The sequence below is a fragment of the Anoplophora glabripennis genome, unplaced genomic scaffold, assembly GCF_000390285.2.
Source record: "Anoplophora glabripennis isolate ALB-LARVAE unplaced genomic scaffold, Agla_2.0 scaffold149, whole genome shotgun sequence".
NCBI lineage: Eukaryota > Metazoa > Arthropoda > Insecta > Coleoptera > Cerambycidae > Anoplophora > Anoplophora glabripennis.
In genome coordinates, this window is record NW_019416248.1 from 379533 (window position 1) to 401555 (window position 22023).

Genomic DNA, 22023 nt, shown 5'->3' on the forward strand with positions numbered 1-22023 from the left:
TTGAGATACATATTTCTGCCAAAATAATCAAAATTGTTCATTATCTGCCACATATATCAGAATATTAGACACACTGAACATAAAAATTGGGTCATGTAATAAAAATACCCAGTACGACAGCTGTAGCCCATTTGTTTTGTGCATTTGATTTTAATTGTCTTCAAACGAAGTGTGAACCTCGGGCTACAATAATCGCCCTCCAAAATGGCAATGATCCCGTTTCGTGGAATTAAAACCCAAAATTACGGTGCAAAACGGATTTATTTCCTATTTCTTACATCCTAAAACGTGATTTTTCCCTGTCGTAATAAATACACTGCTCCTAAACTACCATGCTCTCCCTACCTTAATTAAAGATAAAATACGCTAGCAAAGCGATAAGCGAAACGAAAACAGGCAACAAAACAAACCGGTACTTCGTAATAAAACCGGCCTCGTCCTCTTCCTCGTACACTTTCCTAGCCCTACCCTTCTTTTTCCCCTCGAACATCTTCTGGTACTTCTCCAGTTCCTTCTTGTTTCTCAGCTCCTCTTCCAGTTTCTTCTGCTCGTTCAGAGAGTCCCTCGCTTTCTTCTCCTCTTCTTGTTTCTGCTTGCACGCTTCGTCGCACTCCACGACCGCGGTATTCTTACGCACGCTCTCGCAAGAAAACTCCTTCTTGATCCTCCTGCATTTACAAGTGACTTTGACTTTCTTCTTGCATTGTTCCGGGTTCGGGCAAGGCCCTGCGTGGCAGATGGCTTTACATCGGTGGCCGCAGTCAAACTGTAAAGGGAAATCGATTTATTTTAGTTTGAAAAATATTGAGTTCTGCACTTACATTTTTGGGGCACTGGTTGCCGCAGCTCTGCAGTTCCTCCCTCTTCTTAGGATCGATCCAGTCGCTACACCGGATGTAAGGCTGATTGAGCCCGCAGTGGCATTTGACGCGCAGCATATTTTTACACGGCGGGCACGGCCCCGGATGGCAGGGCTTGGGGCAGGAATGTTGGCAACCCTCGGGCCTCTCTTTGGTGCAGTCGTTTTCGCACTGTTCGCAGTTGGTGCCGGCCTGAGGTTAAATTTTGCTTCATTAGAAACACACGCGGTGAGCAGTGGAAGCTTCAACAATCATGCGACATATTTTCTATTTTTTAACTGATGATATCGTGGGAAATAACTACTCTTGGAACTACATACCTTGACCAGCATTGTATATCCTCAATATCAAGTAAATAGCCAAGATTTTAGTTGTTTACTTGATATTGGGGTATAATTCAATGCTCGACAGGGCATATAGTTCACAGAGTAGTTGTTAACTTCTTTTTGCCCATCGTGTGTTTGATTGATTCATTTGTTCATGATAATTCACTCGTGCAACTTCAATCGACTTTTTTTCAGTTTCTACAACAGCTAAATAGATGATTTTTTTTAATCGATAGAGGAAAGCGAGATTTATTTGAATCTTACAATGTCGGTTAAAAAAAATATTTCAATTTAAATTTATATGCAAACTAAAAAACATTTAAATTTTCAAATTTAAAAAAAAATTCAAAGCCTCTATTTTTCAAAAATTACATAGTTTTATATATTCAATGTATGTATTTAAAATAACAGTTAATATTATTAATGAATAATGTTTCATATGAACAACCGTATTTGGTCATTTATCAACGAAAACTATGTAGTTTTTGAAAAATAGAGGCTTTGTATTTTTTTTTTAATTTGAAAATTTAAATGTTTTTTATTTTGCATATAAATTTAAATTTAAAGATTTTTTTGAATTGACATTGTAAAATTCGAATAGTCTTGCTTTCTTCTATCGATTAAAAAAAAAAATCGTTTTCGGACATGTCCTAACGACACTTCAAGATTGAAATTGATTTGATTAATTGACGCATTCATAATTCCCGCAAAAAATTTTTGAGGTTGGTACACATAAAATTAAAGATATTTAGCCATTTTCTTGTAATTTTGTTGGCAATTGTTTAACTGAAACTGACATTTTAAAAATATAACTTCATTCTCTTTTATATGTGCATATTTTATTCTTTTTGGCAAAGTTAACGATTAGTAAATAGTAATCAGTTGATTCTTAATATAATATTTAAAACGCAAATAGTTTGTAAATGAAGTATGACGCCATAATCAATTTGGTTATATTTTTCTGAACTGAGACAATCATTATAAATGCAGCTTCTGTTCAAAAACAATTTTTAAGAATTCCAGTGGGATGGAAAAACATTTAAATAAGTGTATTGGCTGTCCGGAGGAAATTAGAAACCAGTTTATAAAAAAGTCTAAAGGTAGGTAATAAGTAAAATATATCGATACATATTCATTAAAATAATTCATATCTTGATGACGATTCATAAAAAAGTGCATTTTGATCGTCAATCCTTCCTCTGCTTCATCCTATAATTACTGAAGAATATGCAAATATGGTAGCTCCAGCTCTAAATGTTTATAAGTATTTTTTCGAAGAATTAACAAATCAATTGTGCGAAATCTACCTGGCCGATTTCGATGAAAAAATTTCTGCAATACTACCACATCATGAAATACTCAGAACCATATTTTTTATATGGCTGCTCTAAAGTCAAGGTCCGAAATAAATTCATGAAAAAACGATATTTTTTCACGAATTTTTTTTCGGTGTATACTGTATTGCAGCAACAATAATGCACATAAAAATTTCAGACCACTTTTATTTTGAAGAGAATCTCAAAACGAAACGTTTTTTCCTTTGACTGTTTTCTCTAATGTCAATATTCTCCGAATTATACATGAACGAAGGGAGAAAAATGCACCTTTTTAAATTTTTTTCACATTTTCTTGCGCTAACAATTACACACAACTTTTCCAGCGGGCGCATATCGCAATTATCATTCCACACAACATTTAGAACTATTTCCAACAAAAATTAAAGTTGCGATTTGGATTTTATGTACGCGGTAAGCAGAATTGTATTTACGCACCTTTATTTTGTCCGGCGCCGATTCGACGGTGTGACACGGCAACGAACAGGTATGATTCTCACATCCAAGCATTCTCCCACACGGACGGTGACAACTCGATGGTTTAGCTAAGTGACACGGCCAATTGGCAGTTTCATGTTCACCTAAAACACATTTTTTCCGTTTCACGCAACGTACAAACCTACCAGGCCGAAATTAATCACCTAAACACGTTACGGGCACCGGAACCACGCAGTCCGGGCAGGGTAGAGCCCTCTTCTCCACCTGCGGTTTGGTTTGTTCCCAAGGCATGGAGGCTCGCTGTGCTTCGATTTTCACGAGAACGGCAGAGTGACACGAAGCGCTGCACTTATGCGGACAGGTCGATCTCTGCTTGTCGCACACCTGGCGGCACGGGGGACAGTCCCCGAAGTGGCATTTGTGGTTTTCTCTCTTTTCGTGGTGGCAGTCCGGCGGGATGCTGCACGGAGGAAGCAAATGCGTTATTGGGGAGTAACACGGCGCCTGATATTTAGAATGGACCTTTTTGGCACTGGTAAAAGGTAGTTGTACAGTAATAGTCAGGTTAAAGAGAGTAGCAAGGGCTTTTTACTGAGTTTTAATGATTCAAATTTTTATAATCGCTATTTCGTCAACTCTACGTGCTACAGATAAGGAAAAAAAATGTATCTAATGATATCGCGAGAAACAACTACTCTGCTGACTAATGCCCTGACCGACATTAAATACCTAAGACCATGTGTTAATAAAACCACCAAATCGTTCGAAATTGGTATACGTCTGGTGGTTCTACTAACGAATGCTCTTGATTTCGTCAGTTTTCACGGAGAACCTTTTCTAAACGAGGAGGAAAAAAAAATTTAACTTCAAAATCTACCATTGCATTGAGGCAAAAGAACGACCCAATTTTCAAGACGAAAGGATACTCACGAACAAATCTTGTTGCACTTCGGAGGCTTCGTCTTATTTTTCCGTCCGCAAGGCACTGTAATTTTGGTGGCCCCACACCTGCAGAATACTTCTTCGGTCTGGGCGCACGGATAACAAGGCCCCCTGTGGCAAACCGAATTGCATTTGTGATTGCCGCAGTTCAGGGTGCGACCGCACGGTTTCTCGCACGGCGGACAGTTACCGTCGCAGCACTGAAATGATAAAAACATAACCGTTAAATTATTGTACCGTTTTTTCGGCGGCAGTACCTTTCTGTTGCAGGGGTGCTTGTTGCAGTCCTTCATGTTCTTACACTTCGTCTCGCAGAAAAACGGCTTGTAGCACTGCACCTCTTTGGAGTGTAGGGCGCATCTACAATATTTTATTACGGTCTCCAGACACTGAAAATAAATTTTTATTGCGTACTTTTCTCAAGGGAAACGCAGAAATTGTATAAAAATTTGTATACTGTAATGCAAGTTGTCAAATTGGGTTAATTATTCAAGTTTTGTCGTCCAATGGAAGTCGAACCCCTTGTGCGAAAATTCATATAATTTTAAACATTACAAAAAAAATACAAACGAATAAAAAACTTACCACTCCGCATTTGTCCTTGTGGCATCTCTGACTACATTTATGTATGCCACACTCGAGGAGTTTATCGCACGTATCAGGACAAGTCGGGGTGTCCTCTGTGCAAGGCATCTGGTACGTTGTCTTACCGCACGGGCAAGACCTTGGTTTGTTTAAAACGCAGCTGTCACATTTTCCAGCGTGGCACACTTCTTGACATTTGTGATTCCCGCACTGTAATGGTTTATTACATACCTAAAAATGTGATATTTAAAAAAATATGTAGCCCATAGACAGAGAAAAATTATAAAGCGCTACTCGTCAAGTGTATGTCGACATTCTCAACTGTTTTGTTGTTAGTAAAGTACAGTAAATTGACTAGCAAGTACGAATATGTCAGATAAGACCGTGATGCAAAAGTGTAACAATGGCAACATTAACCCCTCAAGAATATCGGTACAGGATAATTACTAGAGCGTGGACTTCTAGAATAACTTTATTTCATAGAATACTGGACGTAATTATTTTTTTAGTTCGTCTAAACCAAATTCACAAACTAAACACAGTACTTTAAAAAACTAATAAAAACTTGAACCGATTTTAAAAAATAATTATGTTTTATCGTTTACCTTGTCACATTGCCACGTTGGAGTGGCGCAGTCCCTCAATTTCTGCTGGGACTTGCACAAACATCTCTGTATGCTCTTCTTCGGGCACGGTTTACATTCACCGGGATGACAGGGCTCGGTACAAGAGTGCTTCCCGCACCCCAAAGTTTTCCCACATGCACTACCGCAGGACCATTCCTTCTTACTACATCTTTGAGTTCTAGGCGGTTGCGAACCACAGTAACACGAAACATTTACGGTAACGGGACATGGTGGGCACGGGCCTAGAAGTGAGGATGAATATTAATTAATTAATAAACCTGAGTAGAGTATTTTATACCTGGATGGCAGAGAAGCAAGCACTGATGTCCACAAGTAGGAATCAGATCCTTTTTGCATATTTCCCCACACGAATGAGGGACCAGGAACGGTTGAAATTTAGGGTTTTCGGTTTTCTTACAAAAACACAAATATTTAGTTGGAATGTCTTCCGACTTGTATTCGTATCGGCATTTTGGGCAGCACCAACAAAGTTTAGCCTGCTGGTCCAAGAGAGGGATTTCTAAGGCTTGTTTCTGTTGAGTTATCGTGTCTTTGGACCATCTTTGGATACACATTATATGGAAGAATCCATAACAACTTGTGCAACTCCATATCTACAATAAAGAATAAAGTGAATATCACGTGAAAACGAACAGTTGGTTTTACAAACCGCATCGTCTCTTTTAACTCTTGAAATGCAGATAAGGCAAGTGGCTGCGCCCGAGAGAAAAGCTTCTTCAATAAAAGTTTGAGTGCGGACTAGGTTCTCATTTTCTGCTCCGGTATTCTTATAATTTTTCAAAATATCCTCTTAAAATATTTATCAAATTATTTTACTATAATCTAGGTATTATTTTTCTAGTATACTCACCAATTAAATCACTTGATTCTAATTCTTCTTCCTCAGAAGAAGATTCGTAATCTTTTACATGTTTTTTAACTGTTGCCTGTAATTTCGAATGAGCCTCTTTGAATTTAATTTCAGAAGGGGTTGGTGAAGAGTTTTCTAGGTTATAAGCATTCGGTTTCGCTTTTTTCTGCTGAACGTTCTTATTCCAAGGATTTGTAGATTTGTAGCGGCTGCTCATTTTGTACTTTTTTCGGTAAATTTAACTCTTAAATATTAATATAAAATTGAAAAATCCATATTTATACATTTTTATCATCAACACGTCAAACGCAAACTTCAACGCAGCTAACCTTAGACTACACTAATTATTGCTGGGGACGTTTTTATGCGCATGCGTTGATATCCGCGGGAAATTCTAAATTCAATTTAAAAGTTTTCAAAAAAGATGTTGACATGTTAGAAAAATTACTTCTAGCTATATGAGGTATAATTACATTTTGTCAAACACATAATAGAATGTTACTTGTGGTTAGCAAGTGAAATGATAATAGTTTTTATATCTTTGTATGGCATTAGTCTATAAAGTATAAATTTGTTCTTATTTATGTTTCCGATTTGCTAAAAGTTTAACGCAACGTTAACAGAAACGTTTCTAGTTAATGTTTCAAATGTTTAGTAAAACATCTCATTTGCAACGTTTCATTTACGTTTCGTGTTTAGTGGGAGTATTAATTCCAGAATTTTTCCTGTAGCAATGGGCCCACATTTGAATTCTCTCTTTATCTTGATAATAATATCTTAAAACAAAACACATTAATATAACTTATTACAACAATAATTAACTTTATTATAAATATTAACCCACACATACTTTAAAAGATAATTTACAAAATCGACTTCATTTGATTTTTGAAGCTTTTCCAAAATAGGTATTAGTTACTTGTAAAAATCTCTGTTCATTAGTTTCATTTAGTATCCTCTTCATCTCGTATTTCATCTGTTTCTTTAAATCGGCATCCTTAATTTTTTTCTTCCCCTGAATATTCCAATTTTTTACTACATGCCATGTGCACAGAAGTCTCCTTGGTTTATTGGCCATCGTTTTTACCCATGCATTGTAATATTTTGGATCGTCATCACTCATAAAATATTCTGGCACTATCTCTTGTTGAATCTTTTTCTTCAGCGCATCTAAAAACACCTCCTGTACTTGCTGATCTAAACGATTTGACAAAAAGAAAGCCACTGGAAACCCTGCGTTTTTATCGTCTTTGATGAGCATAATTGTTAAATCCATTCCTTTTCTATTAGTACCGTGTGTGCCATCCACACAAATAATCGTTTGAAATTTTCGAAGTTTTTCTTCCATTACTGAATTCATAAAACCTAAAGCAAAATCTTCTTTCTTCAATACATTATGAGTCTCTCCTACAATAAAACCATCACCACGTAAATAATACAACCACCACCATAATAAAACCCCCTTTAAAAGCCTTACAGGGAAAAATATATAATAAGTAGGTATACTAAATAACCAGTTACACTAAAACCTAGGCAAACCCTCACAAACATTTAAGTACATATAAGCGGCATAAAAAAAACTCAAAAAATTTATAAGTACCTATACTTTACAAACATTAAGATAAAAACCTTAACTGACCATCTTACCCTCCTGTTTAAAAAAAAATGCAAAATTTTTGCCATTTGCATTCCACTCCTCAACTTTTAACGCCACTGCTACCATGTCATTGTTGTCTCTTTTCTTTTCAATGTTGTGTTTTCTTGCTAAATAATTTACATCGTTACTGCTCAATAAATTAATCCTTTCCAGTTCTGACTTTTCCAATTTTCTCGCATCTTCTAAAATTCTAGCTTTTGAAAGACCACACTTCAATTTCTCAATCACCGTATTCTTTTCTGTTGTTGATAAATGTTTGCTTCTTAATTCTTTCTCGTCATGGCCAGCATGTGTTTTCCAAAAATTGACAATACTTTTTCCTGTACTGTAAATTTTAACAATTAACTTAGAGGGGCAAACTCCATGTATTTTTATTGTCCCTCCTGCTTTCTCAGTTCTTTTGAACTGTTTGGCTTGATACCCTTAAAAAGTTATTATTAATAATATCGGGCACTATTAATAAACAATAGGTATATAAGTAGATACAACAGTTTATAAAATGCCAGTAGATAATAATTTTATCATTATATCACAGTGGTAAAATAATGATATTACAAAAGTAATATCTGATGTTCAAGCAAGTATACCTACCTCTAGTACTGTTTCTGTTACACACGTAATGTACTTCCTTGTGGTCCTTATACTGGTTATTTCTATCAACTGCATACATGGTCTCGATTTTTTCCGTATTTTTCCACAACTCATACTCATGTGTGCTCGAAAACTCAAAATTAATCTTTTCAATAGTTATCTCATGATTTATTTCAAGATGATTTCTCAAACTTTGATATGTGTTGATTTCATCATTTTCTTCCTTGCAAAATGGACATAAAATGTTATTTTTCCTGGATAATGAGACAGCTATTTTATGTACTCGCTTGATATGCCTATTCCTCAATTTGCGGTCAGCAAATTTTTTATTACAGAGGAAACAAGTTCCTGGTAAAATTTCGGTAGAATGATCCATTACGTCCATAGATTATGATTACTTCTGTTAGTTTATATGTACATAAACTAAATATCAATTATTTTCTTTCGCCAAAAATAATTCAATTATATAGTTATTTTCTTCTTGTTTGACAAGAAAATTAACACTATATTTTCACTTAGGTATAATTTTATTATAACTATTGTTCTAACGAACAGTTTTAAATGGCTTTAATTACAACACCTTCAAATAAATGTTCTAATGTTAAACCCAAACCTCAAATAGGTACATAAACATATTTAGGCGACGCCGTCCTTTCCCGCCTTTCTGCGGATATCAACGCAATACGCATGCGCATCAAAACGTCCCCAGCAATAATTAATGTAGTCTGCTAAACTTGAATTGTGCGACGTCACCACCATTTGAGGCAATTTTTAGCGATGTAGACTTGGTTACCGATTATTATTTAGACTAGTATTATGACGTTACAATCGAAATTTTAAACCTAACTTTTGAGGTCAACATAATCTCAATCTGCGCTGTCGCCAAATGCTTAAAGTTATTTAAAAGCAACCTGCTAATTATTTTAAATAATATAAATATTCCTAGTTTAGTGTAAGACCTGTCTAAGTCCATTTAGCATAGTTTGTTTGATTATGTACGAGGGGTACTTAAAAGTTTTCTCCCCAATATCGATAAAGATTTTTTTTGATAACAGAACAGAGGCTTTCATTTGACTGATAACTATGATATGTGTCTTTTCTCTATACTCTTGTACATTTGCCTCAGAGTTTAGTAATATATATACGTATACGTGCAGATTAATGTAAACAAATAAAATATGAGGTTGAGTTAGGTGAAATTTTTTGTTTTAGTATTTCTGAATTAATATATGACTTCTTATAAAGTCTTTTAAATCCACTACAGGAATCTCAGTGTTAACCTCTCTCTGAATAACCTTGTTCTCTTCCTCTTCGTCTCAACTTCCCGAATTACATTTCTGCCAACCTCGTTACCAACATAACAACGAGCGGCAAATTCGAATATACAATAAAATGCCTACATAACAAAATTATATTTAATGAGTGCTAATGAATCTTTGACCTCAATATATTTTCATGCAGACGGCAATTGAAATCTCGCACTATCACCTGGCGGTATCGGAACTGCTATGGGAATAGAAATCAAACGTATGACATAAATCGTGTGCAGCCGCTTTCATAAATAATTTCCAAAGTACCAAAATAGGAAGTGGAGTACGAGTTTACCGCCCAAGAACTGAACATACCGATGAGTTTTATTAATTTTAAATACTCAGAGCGATGAGTTGGCATTCTGTCACGACGTCAACGCTCGAAATATAAATGATACGAGAAACAAATGCGCATTCCTCCGGCGACGGTGACCCGTGCCTGACTGTTTACACCTGGGGGACCGGCAGAAGACGCCGACAAAGGAGAGAAACCGCCCGCAAGTGACAAATACCGTCGTGTGGGTTCCCCTACGTCCGTGATTTACCACTATCGGGAACTTCGCACATTTGTTGTTTCCTGAAATCGAGATAATTAGTTGCAGGGTTTCGGTGTGGGCAGGCCAATTAGGCAAATTGTTTTATCGGCTGAAGTTCTTGGGGATGGACGACTTTTCTTAATATTCGCCACTTTGTAAGTAGCGTTTGGCTGGTTTCGGTAAAGTTACCTGGTAGTCTTTGTCGATGCAACTACTTGTGATGGTGGTGAATAAAATAAATAAATAATAATAATAATAATAATAATAATAATAATAAATAGTGTAAAATCACCGAAAATCACGTTATTGAGCGCAAAAAAATTCGAAAGTGTGTCTCTATTAACTGTAACCTCACACAAAAAATCATATTAATGAGAGAGAAAATTAGAAAGAGGTTTTCTAGATTGGATCAAGTGTTCTCATAAAATTTATCGAGTCGAAATTAAATCATTAGTCTGTTAAAGAATAATTGCAATATCGCAAAAAAATGGTTATCTTGAATCTCAAAAAAATATTGAATGAATGTCATGGGTTCAGTTCAATCGACCTGTCACGGCCTAATGTTAAATTTTCAAAAAATACCACCTGGAAACAAAAAATATGGTGACATAGGAAAAAAATTCTAGGAAAGGTAGTGTGTTTTTCCTGTGACGCATAAACGACGAGTTAACCTAAAAAAATCATAAAAGTAAAATAAAAACTTTTCTCCAAAACTCCAAGAAATTTAATGCTATTTGAGTTATCACAAGTATTGATATGGCGAAGTGTAAAAAAGCAAATATTGAGTTTTGTCAACATTTAAGTTATTATTAGCAATAAACCAGTCCTTTATCAGCGGCAGCGTATCCACTGAATCCTCTGTGAGTTTAATTAAGTTATTATTTGACTTTAAAGCGGTAGTATCATCGGCAAATAAAATAAAATCAGTAGTTATATCACAATTTGGGAAATCATTGATATAGATAAGAAATAGAATAGGGCCCAATACTGAGCTTTGGGGAACTCCATGAACTATTTTTGTTAGGTGTAAAGAACAAGAATTATAAGAAACATACTGAGTTCTGTTCGATAGATAAGACTTAATAAGGGACACGCTATTGTCATCAAAATTGTAAAATTTTAGTTTATTTAAGAGGATTCTATGGGACACACAGTCAAATGCCTTGGTCAAATCATAAAAATTTTCACTGACAACATTGTTTGATTCGAAATTGTTTAAAATAACCGTAGTCAACTGGTTAATAGCTAAAGTTGTTGAGCTTTTGTTCGTAAAACCGTATTGACTAGATTGGAATAAATTATTGTTTTCAAAATACTCTGCAATTTGCAATTTTAAGGCAGTTTCGAAAACTTTCGCCAGAACGGGAACAAGAGATATTGGTCGGTAGTTACAGATAGATACATCATCTTTCTCACCTTTCTTAAAAACAGGAATAACCCTGGATAACTTGAAAGCTGTAGGAAATACGTTGGAGCCAATACATTGATTAATTATTTTAAATAGTGGAAAAATTATAATGTTTTTAAGAGTTTACAAGATTGGAACATTCAAATTGTAGGCATCTTTGCTTTTTTTTACTTTTAAGTTATTTAAAATAGTTCTTCCTTCATTAAAAGACAACTCTCTGAATTTAAAAGTCGTTTGTGATCTCGGGGCAGTCAAAAACTCGGAAGGTAACTTGTTGGATAGTTGTCGTTGGCGCTTTTTTTGGCTTTAGATAATTCAAGACGATACTTATTGCGATAGGAATAAAAGGTTTCCCTGGTCGTGGGGGTTGGATGCTGACAATGCACGTCTCTTAAGAAATTTAATTTTTCTCTCACAGTGACAAGCTCTTGAGTAAACCAGGCAGTAATACTAGAAACTATAGGTTGGTTTTTGGTTTCTTACTTTGAAGAATGGTTTCCAAATTGTCGCTCAAACAATTCCAACGTACTTGTACTTCATCCTTAGCTTTCACACATAAATTTCCCTGTGAAGGACTGCAATTAGTAAAACATGGTAATTACACAATCACCTGGTAAAGAGGTTTCAAGCCTTCGATGTGGCGCGACGCTATCACATGTTTACTCCACTTAAATCCCATTTCAGATACAGTCCCCCGTTTCGAGTATTAATCATAATCAGGGCGGCAGAGTGAAACTCGACGTGGCACTTGAGCGCATACATCACGTGAAGGAAGACAGAAGGGAATTCTGGAGTCACACGGTAGCCATCCCTCCTCGTACGGCTGACAAACGTACAACCTGAAATAAATGGACGGGATCTGTAGGACCGCCGCATGTGACGTTTATGGGGCGGAACGTGCGTCGTGACGCATGTCGTCGGGCAGCTATCTACCTGCATCTACTCCGCTAATTGCTATTTAAATAGAACGCGCTTAATCTGCGATATCATCTGGAGGATTAATCTGGTCGTATCCGTGGATCTCGGCGAGACCGTTGCCAAATTAGCACCCCGAACGGGTAATTAAACGATCCCGAGGCGAAAAGAAGCGTAGATTTAGTGGCGGTCGCATGTAAAATTAGACTTGGGTCGCGATATTTGTCAAATAGTCCAGTCCAATGACCATTTTCCCGTATAATTTCGCCAAACAGTACCTATTTTCATAAAAATTTTGGATTTAGGTTCTACTTACCCTCTACTTCAAAGTTGACCTTGTACCGGGGGTTGCTTTTACCCTGGGGGTGGATGCCACCCCTTTTTGGGGGTGAAAAATGTTTAATTGAAAAAAACTCCTCGGAGAATGGATATATTGACTAATTCTAAGCAACTTTTGTTCTATAAGGTTTTTTCTGAAAGTCAATATTTTTCGACTTATTCGCGAGTGAAATTTTTTAACCGAGAAAACCATTTTTTTAGACGGTTTTTAGCGAATAACTCAAAAACTAAGCATTTTATCATAAAAATCATTCTTATAAAAAATGTGGCTTATAAAAAAACAAAAAGAATGGTGTGTTTATAGTGTCTGTAGACCCAATACAAGCGGAGGAATAGCTTGTTGAAGGTTGGGTCTTATTCGTCAAACTCCAAAATTGAAAGATTGAACGTGAAATAACCAAAAACCAATGCATTTTCAGGGAATACTCATAGAACCATTTTCAAAGTGCTTGAAAAAACCCCAATTGAAAATAATCGTTACCACTTTACAATTTTCTTTATTTTTGTACTTGTAATATGCTCTAGAAGTTTGACCGGTTTAAAGTGCTTAGTTCTGAAAAAAGTTGAGCTTGAAGTGAAAAGAGAATTTTTGTATTTTTAGAAAAGATTGTCTTTTCTTCAAAATAACTCAAACACTATTAATGATACCCAAAATTTTGTAGAGTACAATATTGTAAGTTTTGCTTTTTTGAAAATTTTGTTTTTTTTTTCTGTAGGATAAAAATTAAGTAAGATTAAGTTTGAAGTTTGTGTATGTTCCTAAATAGCAACTTGTTCAAGCCCTTTCAGCTCAAACCCTTACAAAAATAAGTGGTGAAAGAAATTTTAACTTATTTGATCTAATAGCCCTTGAAAAAAAACCTACAAAATGGTTTTTTGAAGTTCTTGATAGCATAAAAACTAAACGAGTTATGGGAAAAAAACCAATCACACGTCTATAAAGCAGCCGTATTCAACCCTTTTCTGGGTTTGGGGTTTACACAACATTATGGGTTTTATGATCTTTTTGGGTTTATTTTTTTCTTTTTGTGCATTTTAATAAAAGCTTATTTTTAAAATATTTTTTCTTGTTCTAAAAGCTTGTAAGCTGTCTTTTACTCTGAACATATTATGGTTTCTAATTCTCGACAAAAACTGCTATAAATTCATTGGACTTTTTCCCTAAAGCACACAGTTGAGGAATACCTACCTAAAAACTAGAACATTTCAATATTTTCAAACATGACGTATTTGAAAGTTCTTCTAGATCGATCTTCTTCCAATTCTTATGTATAATTTTTCAACCCACCTTCAGAGACCCGATCGAAGATCAAATTGTTAGTTTCTAGTTCATAATCAGTCCATTGTTTCTTATATTAATGATTTAGTCTTTTTCATGGGTGTTTAATGAATGATGTTGCTACTTCAAATAAGTGGCACTACAACCCACAAATGTCTTTGTTTAGATCGCCCAACGCTCTGTCCAAATTCACGACTAATTGTTATATCCGTAGGATACAGTTCCTTGTTGAAAAAAATTGTACAGTTTCCATTTTCTATCCCTGGTGGAAGAAAAAACTACTGTCGTACTTTTTGAATGTGAATTGTACGAATTTTGTACAATAGTACGCTTAGAAACATCTCTGATCATTAGGCATCAAAACCAGTGGCGTCCTGTGGGCTATTTAATTTTTGTTACTTAAACTGTCAGCAACATAACTTTCTGCTATGTGGCTGATTTCCGTCCACCATGTCTTTTGATGTATTAGCCAGTAACGTTGCCGATGTTCTTCGGAATAAATGGCCCGTATATGTTTCAGGACGTTCTAGTTTCAAAACCTGTGAAATCTTATTAGGAAATCTTATTTCGAATAATGTGAAAATGAATTGATTAAGAAAAGTCAAAAAATATTACCTAATCTCTATTTCATGAACCATAAAGGACTGTGGGAGCAGATAAAATGTTATACACCACGCAGCAGTCAAGTATAATTTACCAGTCTCGGACTCTATTGCCAGCCCTCGCTCTGCTCGGGCGCAAAATCGTCCTCGACTGGTAAATAACAGTTACCTCCTTTATGGTGTAAATAACTATTTTTTATGTTTATATGTGAGTAAAAAAATAATAATCTCGTCTTATCTACTCCCATAACCCAATTACGATAACACCACTATCGGAACCTTCCAATGGCGCGAATTTCTGTGCGATGCCCATCCATTTAATTGAAAAGATCAAATGTCAAACGCGATCTCCCAGTCACATGTCTTCGAAAAGTCAAAACGGAATCGATTAAAAATCCGATAGCCGCAGACCAATCCGACGTCAAAGGCGGACTCAAGCCGGCCGCAGCAACTCCCATTGGCCTCGCTACCACCGCAAGACCAAACTGACTCAACTCGGCTCTCTCTCCTCGCGCCATTCACCAGCAAAACGGTGCGACAGAGAGCGACGCGCGAGCTGGCAGAGTTACTCAGCGAGGTACGCGTGGTATATGGAAACCGTCTCAGACATCTCAAAGCACTCTTTGATTTGCGTCGCAGTAGAAGACGTCCGAGCGTAATCAGTGTGCATCCAAGAGTTTCTTTGTTTAACTTGGAGGGTTCCGTCGGGTTCACAAACACCGACTGTCCGTCCTACGCGACCCGCGGATTCTTTTTTCAATAATCCTGCGATACGATGATGTCCGGTTCGGTACCGCGGCCTTCCGCAGTGACGATCTCGCCGTCGGCTGCGGCCAGCGTCGCCGCCAGCGCCGTCACGGTGCTCCAGGAGCAACAGGCGTCCCAAAGTGCTAGTTCTTCGGACCAGGTCCAGCAGTTAGATAAAAGTGAGATCAATGACGCCGTCACCAAGGTGCTGCAGGGGTACGACTGGACTCTGGTGCCCATCGCCTCTAAGTAAGTTTTACAAAGCTCTTCTGTGGTGTTATGGGGTATTCGCATGGCATCTTACACCTCGTATATTTCTTTAAATTCCGCCTAGAGAAAAAAAATGGTAAAAAAGCATGCTGGAACCTTCAATTCATACCTTTCCGAGCTCTTGCACTATGGATCATTTGGTGTACCACAAGGTTCAGTATTGGGCCCGCGGATGTTTAATATTTTTATTGATGATGTAACAAAAATTGCAATAGCTAAGCGGATGACGTAAAAATGTACTTAAAAATAGGTAATATTGACAATTGACACTTTAAGAAAACCAGATTTTATTAGACAATTTGTAGCGACAGCGAAATAAACACCCCCTTAATATCTTTAGTTATGTTAAGAAGTGTTTTGATTCTCATATAATAGTACTTCTATCATAATTCTGAAAATAGCCGAATATAAAAAAGACCTAGGCATATGTTTCGATCCAAAATTATCATTCACAGATCATGCAAATGATACAATTTTAGATGGCAATAAAAACTTGGGGTTTGTTATCTTTTACAATATCTAATGGTCCTTTTCAAATTTTTTCCTAGATTTAGGCTATAATGTACATTTACTTGGTCTGTATTTAAAGATTTAAAATTTCCAGAGTTAATAATTCACAACACTTTTTATTTTATTAAAACAGCTAATAATGTCACAGATATATTTATTGATCTCAGTCCCAAGTTTTTTAAATTGTATTATTGATTTATTGACGTTATCTAATTTTGTTTTTCTATTATATTTTATTTGTTTCACAGTATTGTAATCATTAATCAGTTCTTTGTTTAATTATGTTGTGTTTTATTATTTATTTCCTTTTTTGATATCTCTATCGTATTTATCTTTTTATTGACTACATTATTACACATTTTTTTTATTATTTAAGTAAATAATTACATGAATATATCTTGTAACTGAGACTTATTCCCGTTGGATAATAAGTTAAATAAATATAAAAAAAGCAAAGGAATGATACAGAACAAGAATTTTTCCTAGATTTAGGCTATAATATTATAGGTACATTTATTTGGTCTGCATTTGAAGATTTAAAATTTCGTCGACTTAGTAATTCACAACATTTTACTAAACACTTTTTATTTTATTAAAACAGCTAATAATATCACAGCTATATTGAATTGTAATATCTCACAAAAATATTTATTGATCTCAGTCCCATGCTTTTTAAATTGTATTTATTTTATTTATTGACGTTATCTAATTTTGTTTTTCTATTATATTTTATTTGTTTCACAGTATTGTAATCACTAATCAGTTCTTTGTTTAATCATGTTGTGTTTTATTATTTATTTCCTTTTTTGATATCTCTATCGTATTATCTTTTCATTGTCTACAATATTACATGTTTTTTTATTGTAAGTAAATAATTACATGAGTATTTCACTATCTTGTAACTGAGACTTATTCCCGTTGGATAATAAGTTAAATAAATAAATAAATATAAAAAACAAATGAATGGTACAGGGAAAGAACCAGAATACACAGTTACAAAAGATAAATTTTACAGTAGAGCAATTTTAAATTTTAATACTTAATAACAGCAATAAAGTTCACCAAACAAAATCTAATATTCTGCGGAAAAACTACACTTAAAAATTGGGAAAAAACATTTTTCACCTGCAAAATAATGGAAAATTAGATAAGAAAGATCACAAGATTATAACTTCTTTTTTTTAAACTACGCCAATGACAATTTCTTGCTAATTCTGATTGCATCTTTTAATTTTGCTATAATGATCTTGTCTCTTGCATTTTTTAGTATTTTCGAGATAAAGAATTCAAATTGTTATTTTCTTTTTTTTTTTGTCATTGGGGAGACAGTATTAGCAATTCTCTAATAAACTTTTACATGAAAAAGGAAATTCCATTCTTTTTATAAATTCAATTGGGTGATTTTAAATGTAGAATGGAATAAAATTTAATTTATTTATGGATATGGTAACAAGCAAAAATTAAAAAAGTAGGCCCTGTACCTGTTTTTGACTTATAGATTTCTATTTTTACATAGACTGGGAGTAAAATATTTTTGACGAAGCTATGGATTTTGCGTCACTAATTAATAAAAAAGATTAACTTGTGTCTTGTCTGTATAAACGTAAACATATACCATATATTGCGTTTTTCTATTAACGATCCTATTATTAGTGTATCTAAAATATGCAATAGCGTTGTCCCAGGGGAGACATTTAGAATCCTATAAAGTAGAATTAATTTCTCTGTTGCTCCGATGTTTGTAAATATTTATCAGTATGTTTGTTTGGCAATGTATAAATAAAATAAACACCCACCTAGTAAAGTTCCGTAGATATCTGGCCCATGAAGCTTACACAACAGGTAAAATTTAGAAGGGAAAGAAATACACCCTTGGAACTGTTCATATATTTTATGTATATCTAATTTAAACGTTTATATTTTCTGTTTCGCTTAAGAATTGCGAAATTAAAATGGATAGGTGAATTTTAAAGACATTCTTTCATCAGGTGTCTTTTTTTTTAAACAATCGCGTAAAGTACGTTCATAGATTGAAGATAATTACTATCTGCGTCGACTTGAGTTCAGTTACCGCCCATCGCAAAATTCAATCGTCAAGGGAGTTTTGACAGCAAATGTTTACAAATAGGCGTATCCAGTAACGGAAAAATCGGAATGCATCATGTCGGCAGTTACGGACGTTCTGTAATCCACTTTAACATGAAACGCGCCGTCAGTTAAGGCCAATTAACGGCTGTACCTCTAATTAACATGCTCTAAAATCCTTGTGTTCACAGCGGGATTTTAACGCGAACAGTCTCGTGTAAATATACCCCATCTTTGTTCCGTTTGAAATTGCCACTGCCAGCGCTAAGTGATCTGAATGAGCTTGTTACGAATTTTGTCAGTGCATTTCTAAGAAATTGACGAATGGGTACCAATTCACACCTTTGCTGCCATTTGTTATTGGTTCTGAGAGGAATTGAAGTTAAGTGAGGAATTTAGGAAATGGGAGTTACCACACCATCGTACAAACCGTACGGATATTGTTTTGTGTGTGTTATTTCAACTAGATCACATAATTAGTACAAAATCGTTAGGTATGTTGTAAATTTCTTCAGTTCTAAGGTGACTACGAGTCCCATATTTGGACCAAATTAAGATAATTTCTTAAATAGTATTCACTTTAGACTCATCAGCTCTTTTGCTGTACCTTATTGGTGTTGCAAATTATGATCTAAACATTTTTGAGTAAAAATAGTTCAAATAGAAAACCCAGTCATTTTCAAAATAAAATCAATTTTTTATTTTCATTCACATGTTAAACTGCAACATATACTATGAATAAGACTTAAAATTAATTTAGGAACAATAAGAAATCAAATTCAAAAGACGAGATTCTAAAAACACTTGTTTAATTATTGAAATTCTCTTAGATGATATTTATCTGCACAATTTTGGAAACATAGCGATCGATTTTTTCCTCTTGGTGTCCTATGTCAATAGTTTTGATTATCCAACGCATATTCTGGATGAAAAGAAACTACAAAAATCACCAAAATCATCTCATCAATATTTAGAGATGCTGGAAACAATTCGTTCGACCACAGACATTTTCTTGAGCGTAGGTATTAGTACACTGAAAAAAAAGCAGATAGTTTTAAATGGAATTATTTGCCGCAAACGTTATTTTATTCTATTCAAATTATATACTTTCGTAAAATTATGTGAAATATTTGCTGTCATCTACAACTTTTCTTAGAATTTATATTTGTAAATATATATGATTTAATTCAAATCTTTTATAGTTTTGAAATTGATTATCTCGGGCTTTAGCTACAATATCTCTTACAGTTCGTCATAAACTACAAACATATTTGTTTCAAAACTAGCAGTTCCTTAAAATATATATAAACTTTTAAAATTTAGTATTAATGTAGAAATTATTCAAGACAAATGTAGCATATTATAATCAAACTTATGTTTTCTTGAAAGAAAATTGTAGCAGGTCACAGAATGGCGTAGATGGCGTAGATCGATACATTGTTGCCATCCCTAGTTGTGAGTTTGAAGCAAAATGTTTTCTATTACTGAGAAATATTTATACTTATCCAAATATATTCTTAAAATAAGTATATACAATCATTTGACCAAAACTATTCAATTTTGTATTAAACAAACGATACATTAATATACAATACAAAACATGTTTCAATAAAGTCTATGTAGATCGTAAAATTAAGAATAGAATTTGTTTAACCGTAAGTATCAAATATTTATTTTAAATGCTGCCTATTTTTAAAGTAAGAAATATTTCTGGGTATAAATTTAAAGTATTTAAATAATATAATAAATAAATAATCAAATAATTTTCTTGAAAGAAGAAAATATTTTCTTGCGTGTATAACAGACTATACAAATTGTTTTTAGAAACATGTTTGTGGCGATTGTTGACTATTGAAATAATATATGGTAACCCATTTTTTTGAATAAGTTATTATGTAAAACTAGAAATTAGTTCTTGCCCTTTGAAAAACAAGAAACCCACAAGTTTTTCATCTAAATTGTCTAAATAAACAGAAGGAATTTTTCCGAACTGATAAGTGCATAAAAAATGATTGTGGTAGTGTCAACACTGAACCGAAGTATGGAAATAATGGATCTAACTAGTTTTCTTATAAGTATAATGTTGAAAAACCAATTAAAAAAAGTGTTACTAGAATTTCATTGTTAATTCAATTTTTTTTCCTCATTGATTCAGTTTCCGTAAATTTTTCAATTATTGCGTTCCCAGAGTATGAAATAAAATCCGTAAAATATACAGTTTGAACTTTTCGGAAACAAAAAAACAAGAATTCTCCCACTACAGTCCTGGAATTTTGGAATCCAGACATCTAAGAATGTGCTGGACTTCAGTGTATATGGTGTAGTCCAAAAATTAAGCAATTCCCCCAAATTCCACAGTGAAAATAAAAAAGTCAACCTGTATGTCCCAAATTTTGACACAAGACTAAGCGCTCTGTAGAACTGAATTTTGAATATTAAATTCCATAGGCACTAGCTGAATGCTATTCTCCCTTCCTTAAATTTTTCCACCCTAACAGTCTCATCAACGATTAATAAATAATATTTCTTAAGAAGCCATCACACGGCTATTAGAATTTGAGAGGAATAAAGAGAATTGCTGAATCAGCCCGTTATTCATTGTTATCTGCATCGACTAGATATGTGCTGAAGAGGGTCCTCACAATACCTACACACCGTGACGTGGTGACCTCAAGATAAGTTCAAAATATTTTGAAATATAATGCCAAAATATGTAATTACTGCTATGTCATTTTAAAATTGACCCTCACGAGGTCTGTAAAACAACCTGTACCAAAGCCTCGCCGAATGCAAACATTTGCAAACCATTTTGCGCTCTACCACTTTGAAGTGACTATATGATTCATCCGAAACTGAACACGTTAGATTAGCAAGACATATTGTCATAGTTTATCGCAGTTTTGGTTGAAAAATATTCGGCACTCTGTGCGCGTGCCGGCACGCGCACAGATCTGAAGTGTGCTGAACCACAAAGATTCTTTGTCCGAATATCGACAGTACACAATTGTAGAGATTTAAATAAACGAAGGTTTGCTACAACAGCGTCTTGGAAACTGCACACTTTTGCAATAATAAGAAACGCTATACGTTCGATTGAATTTTGCCGCAACGACGACAGGGTCGTGATTTGTTTTGCCACGAATTTTTTATTTATTATTTGAGATTGTTTATTCGTCACTACTGAGTTATAGTTAAGGAATTTATTTCTACTTAGTTACATATTGACAGGACGTTTTGAACTGATACAGGATATTATGTTTTGTTTTACATATATCTAGAACAATAACAAGACCTAACTAGTAAATTAAAAACTCATGATAACATCCATATTTAGGACAGTACAAAATATAATAATTAATAGCTTACGTTAAAATAAATCTCTGTTGTATTCGTAATATGAATGTTCAGTTCTCAAATGTGTTCTATGGAATTGAATGGACGATACATTTATAAAAGTTGCAATTTATTAAGGCCTAAGAGCAAAGGGACAACTAAAAAGTGATTTTACATCGTTCAACTGATATTTCTTCCCTTGTCAAAATATCTAGAATTAACTTAAAGAATAGTTCTTCGCTAAACAGTAATTCTAGATGAATGACGCTGGTAACAAATCTTTCCGTCTGTTTACAATTTCATGTTAGATAAATAAAAGCGTTCAGATTAATTAATAATTAATAATATTTATAAAGACATTAAAGTTATCATTTGCTTTGTAAATATACATTTTATCAGTTATTATTGCGGCAGAAAGTTATGAATGCAGTGCAAGAAAGCACTTGGGGTCTCAGAATC

General features: G+C 34.4%; 2 protein-coding genes across 2 annotated transcripts in view; one reads left to right on the forward strand and one right to left on the reverse strand.

Moving 5' to 3' along the window:
* Positions 1-251: 251 nt before the first annotated feature.
* On the reverse strand, positions 252-6327 carry LOC108911699 (NF-X1-type zinc finger protein NFXL1). The gene is made up of 11 exons (XM_018716693.1): positions 5983-6327; positions 5782-5921; positions 5410-5725; positions 5091-5353; positions 4486-4716; positions 4158-4289; positions 3889-4100; positions 3162-3418; positions 2959-3101; positions 822-1052; positions 252-766 (listed from the first exon to the last, which is right to left on the reverse strand). The coding sequence occupies exons 1-11, from the start codon at positions 6197-6199 to the stop codon at positions 347-349; spliced, it is 2562 nt and encodes an 853-aa protein (XP_018572209.1). The 5' UTR covers positions 6200-6327; the 3' UTR covers positions 252-346.
* An 8936-nt stretch (positions 6328-15263) lies between these two features.
* Positions 15264-22023, forward strand: part of LOC108911726 (transcription factor Sox-9-A) — a 31928-nt gene continuing 25168 nt past the window's right edge. Inside the window, exon 1 of the mRNA XM_018716725.1 lies at positions 15264-15615. Coding sequence (XP_018572241.1) covers positions 15395-15615 — 221 coding nt within the window. The 5' untranslated portion in view covers positions 15264-15394. The remainder of the gene's footprint in view (positions 15616-22023) is intronic.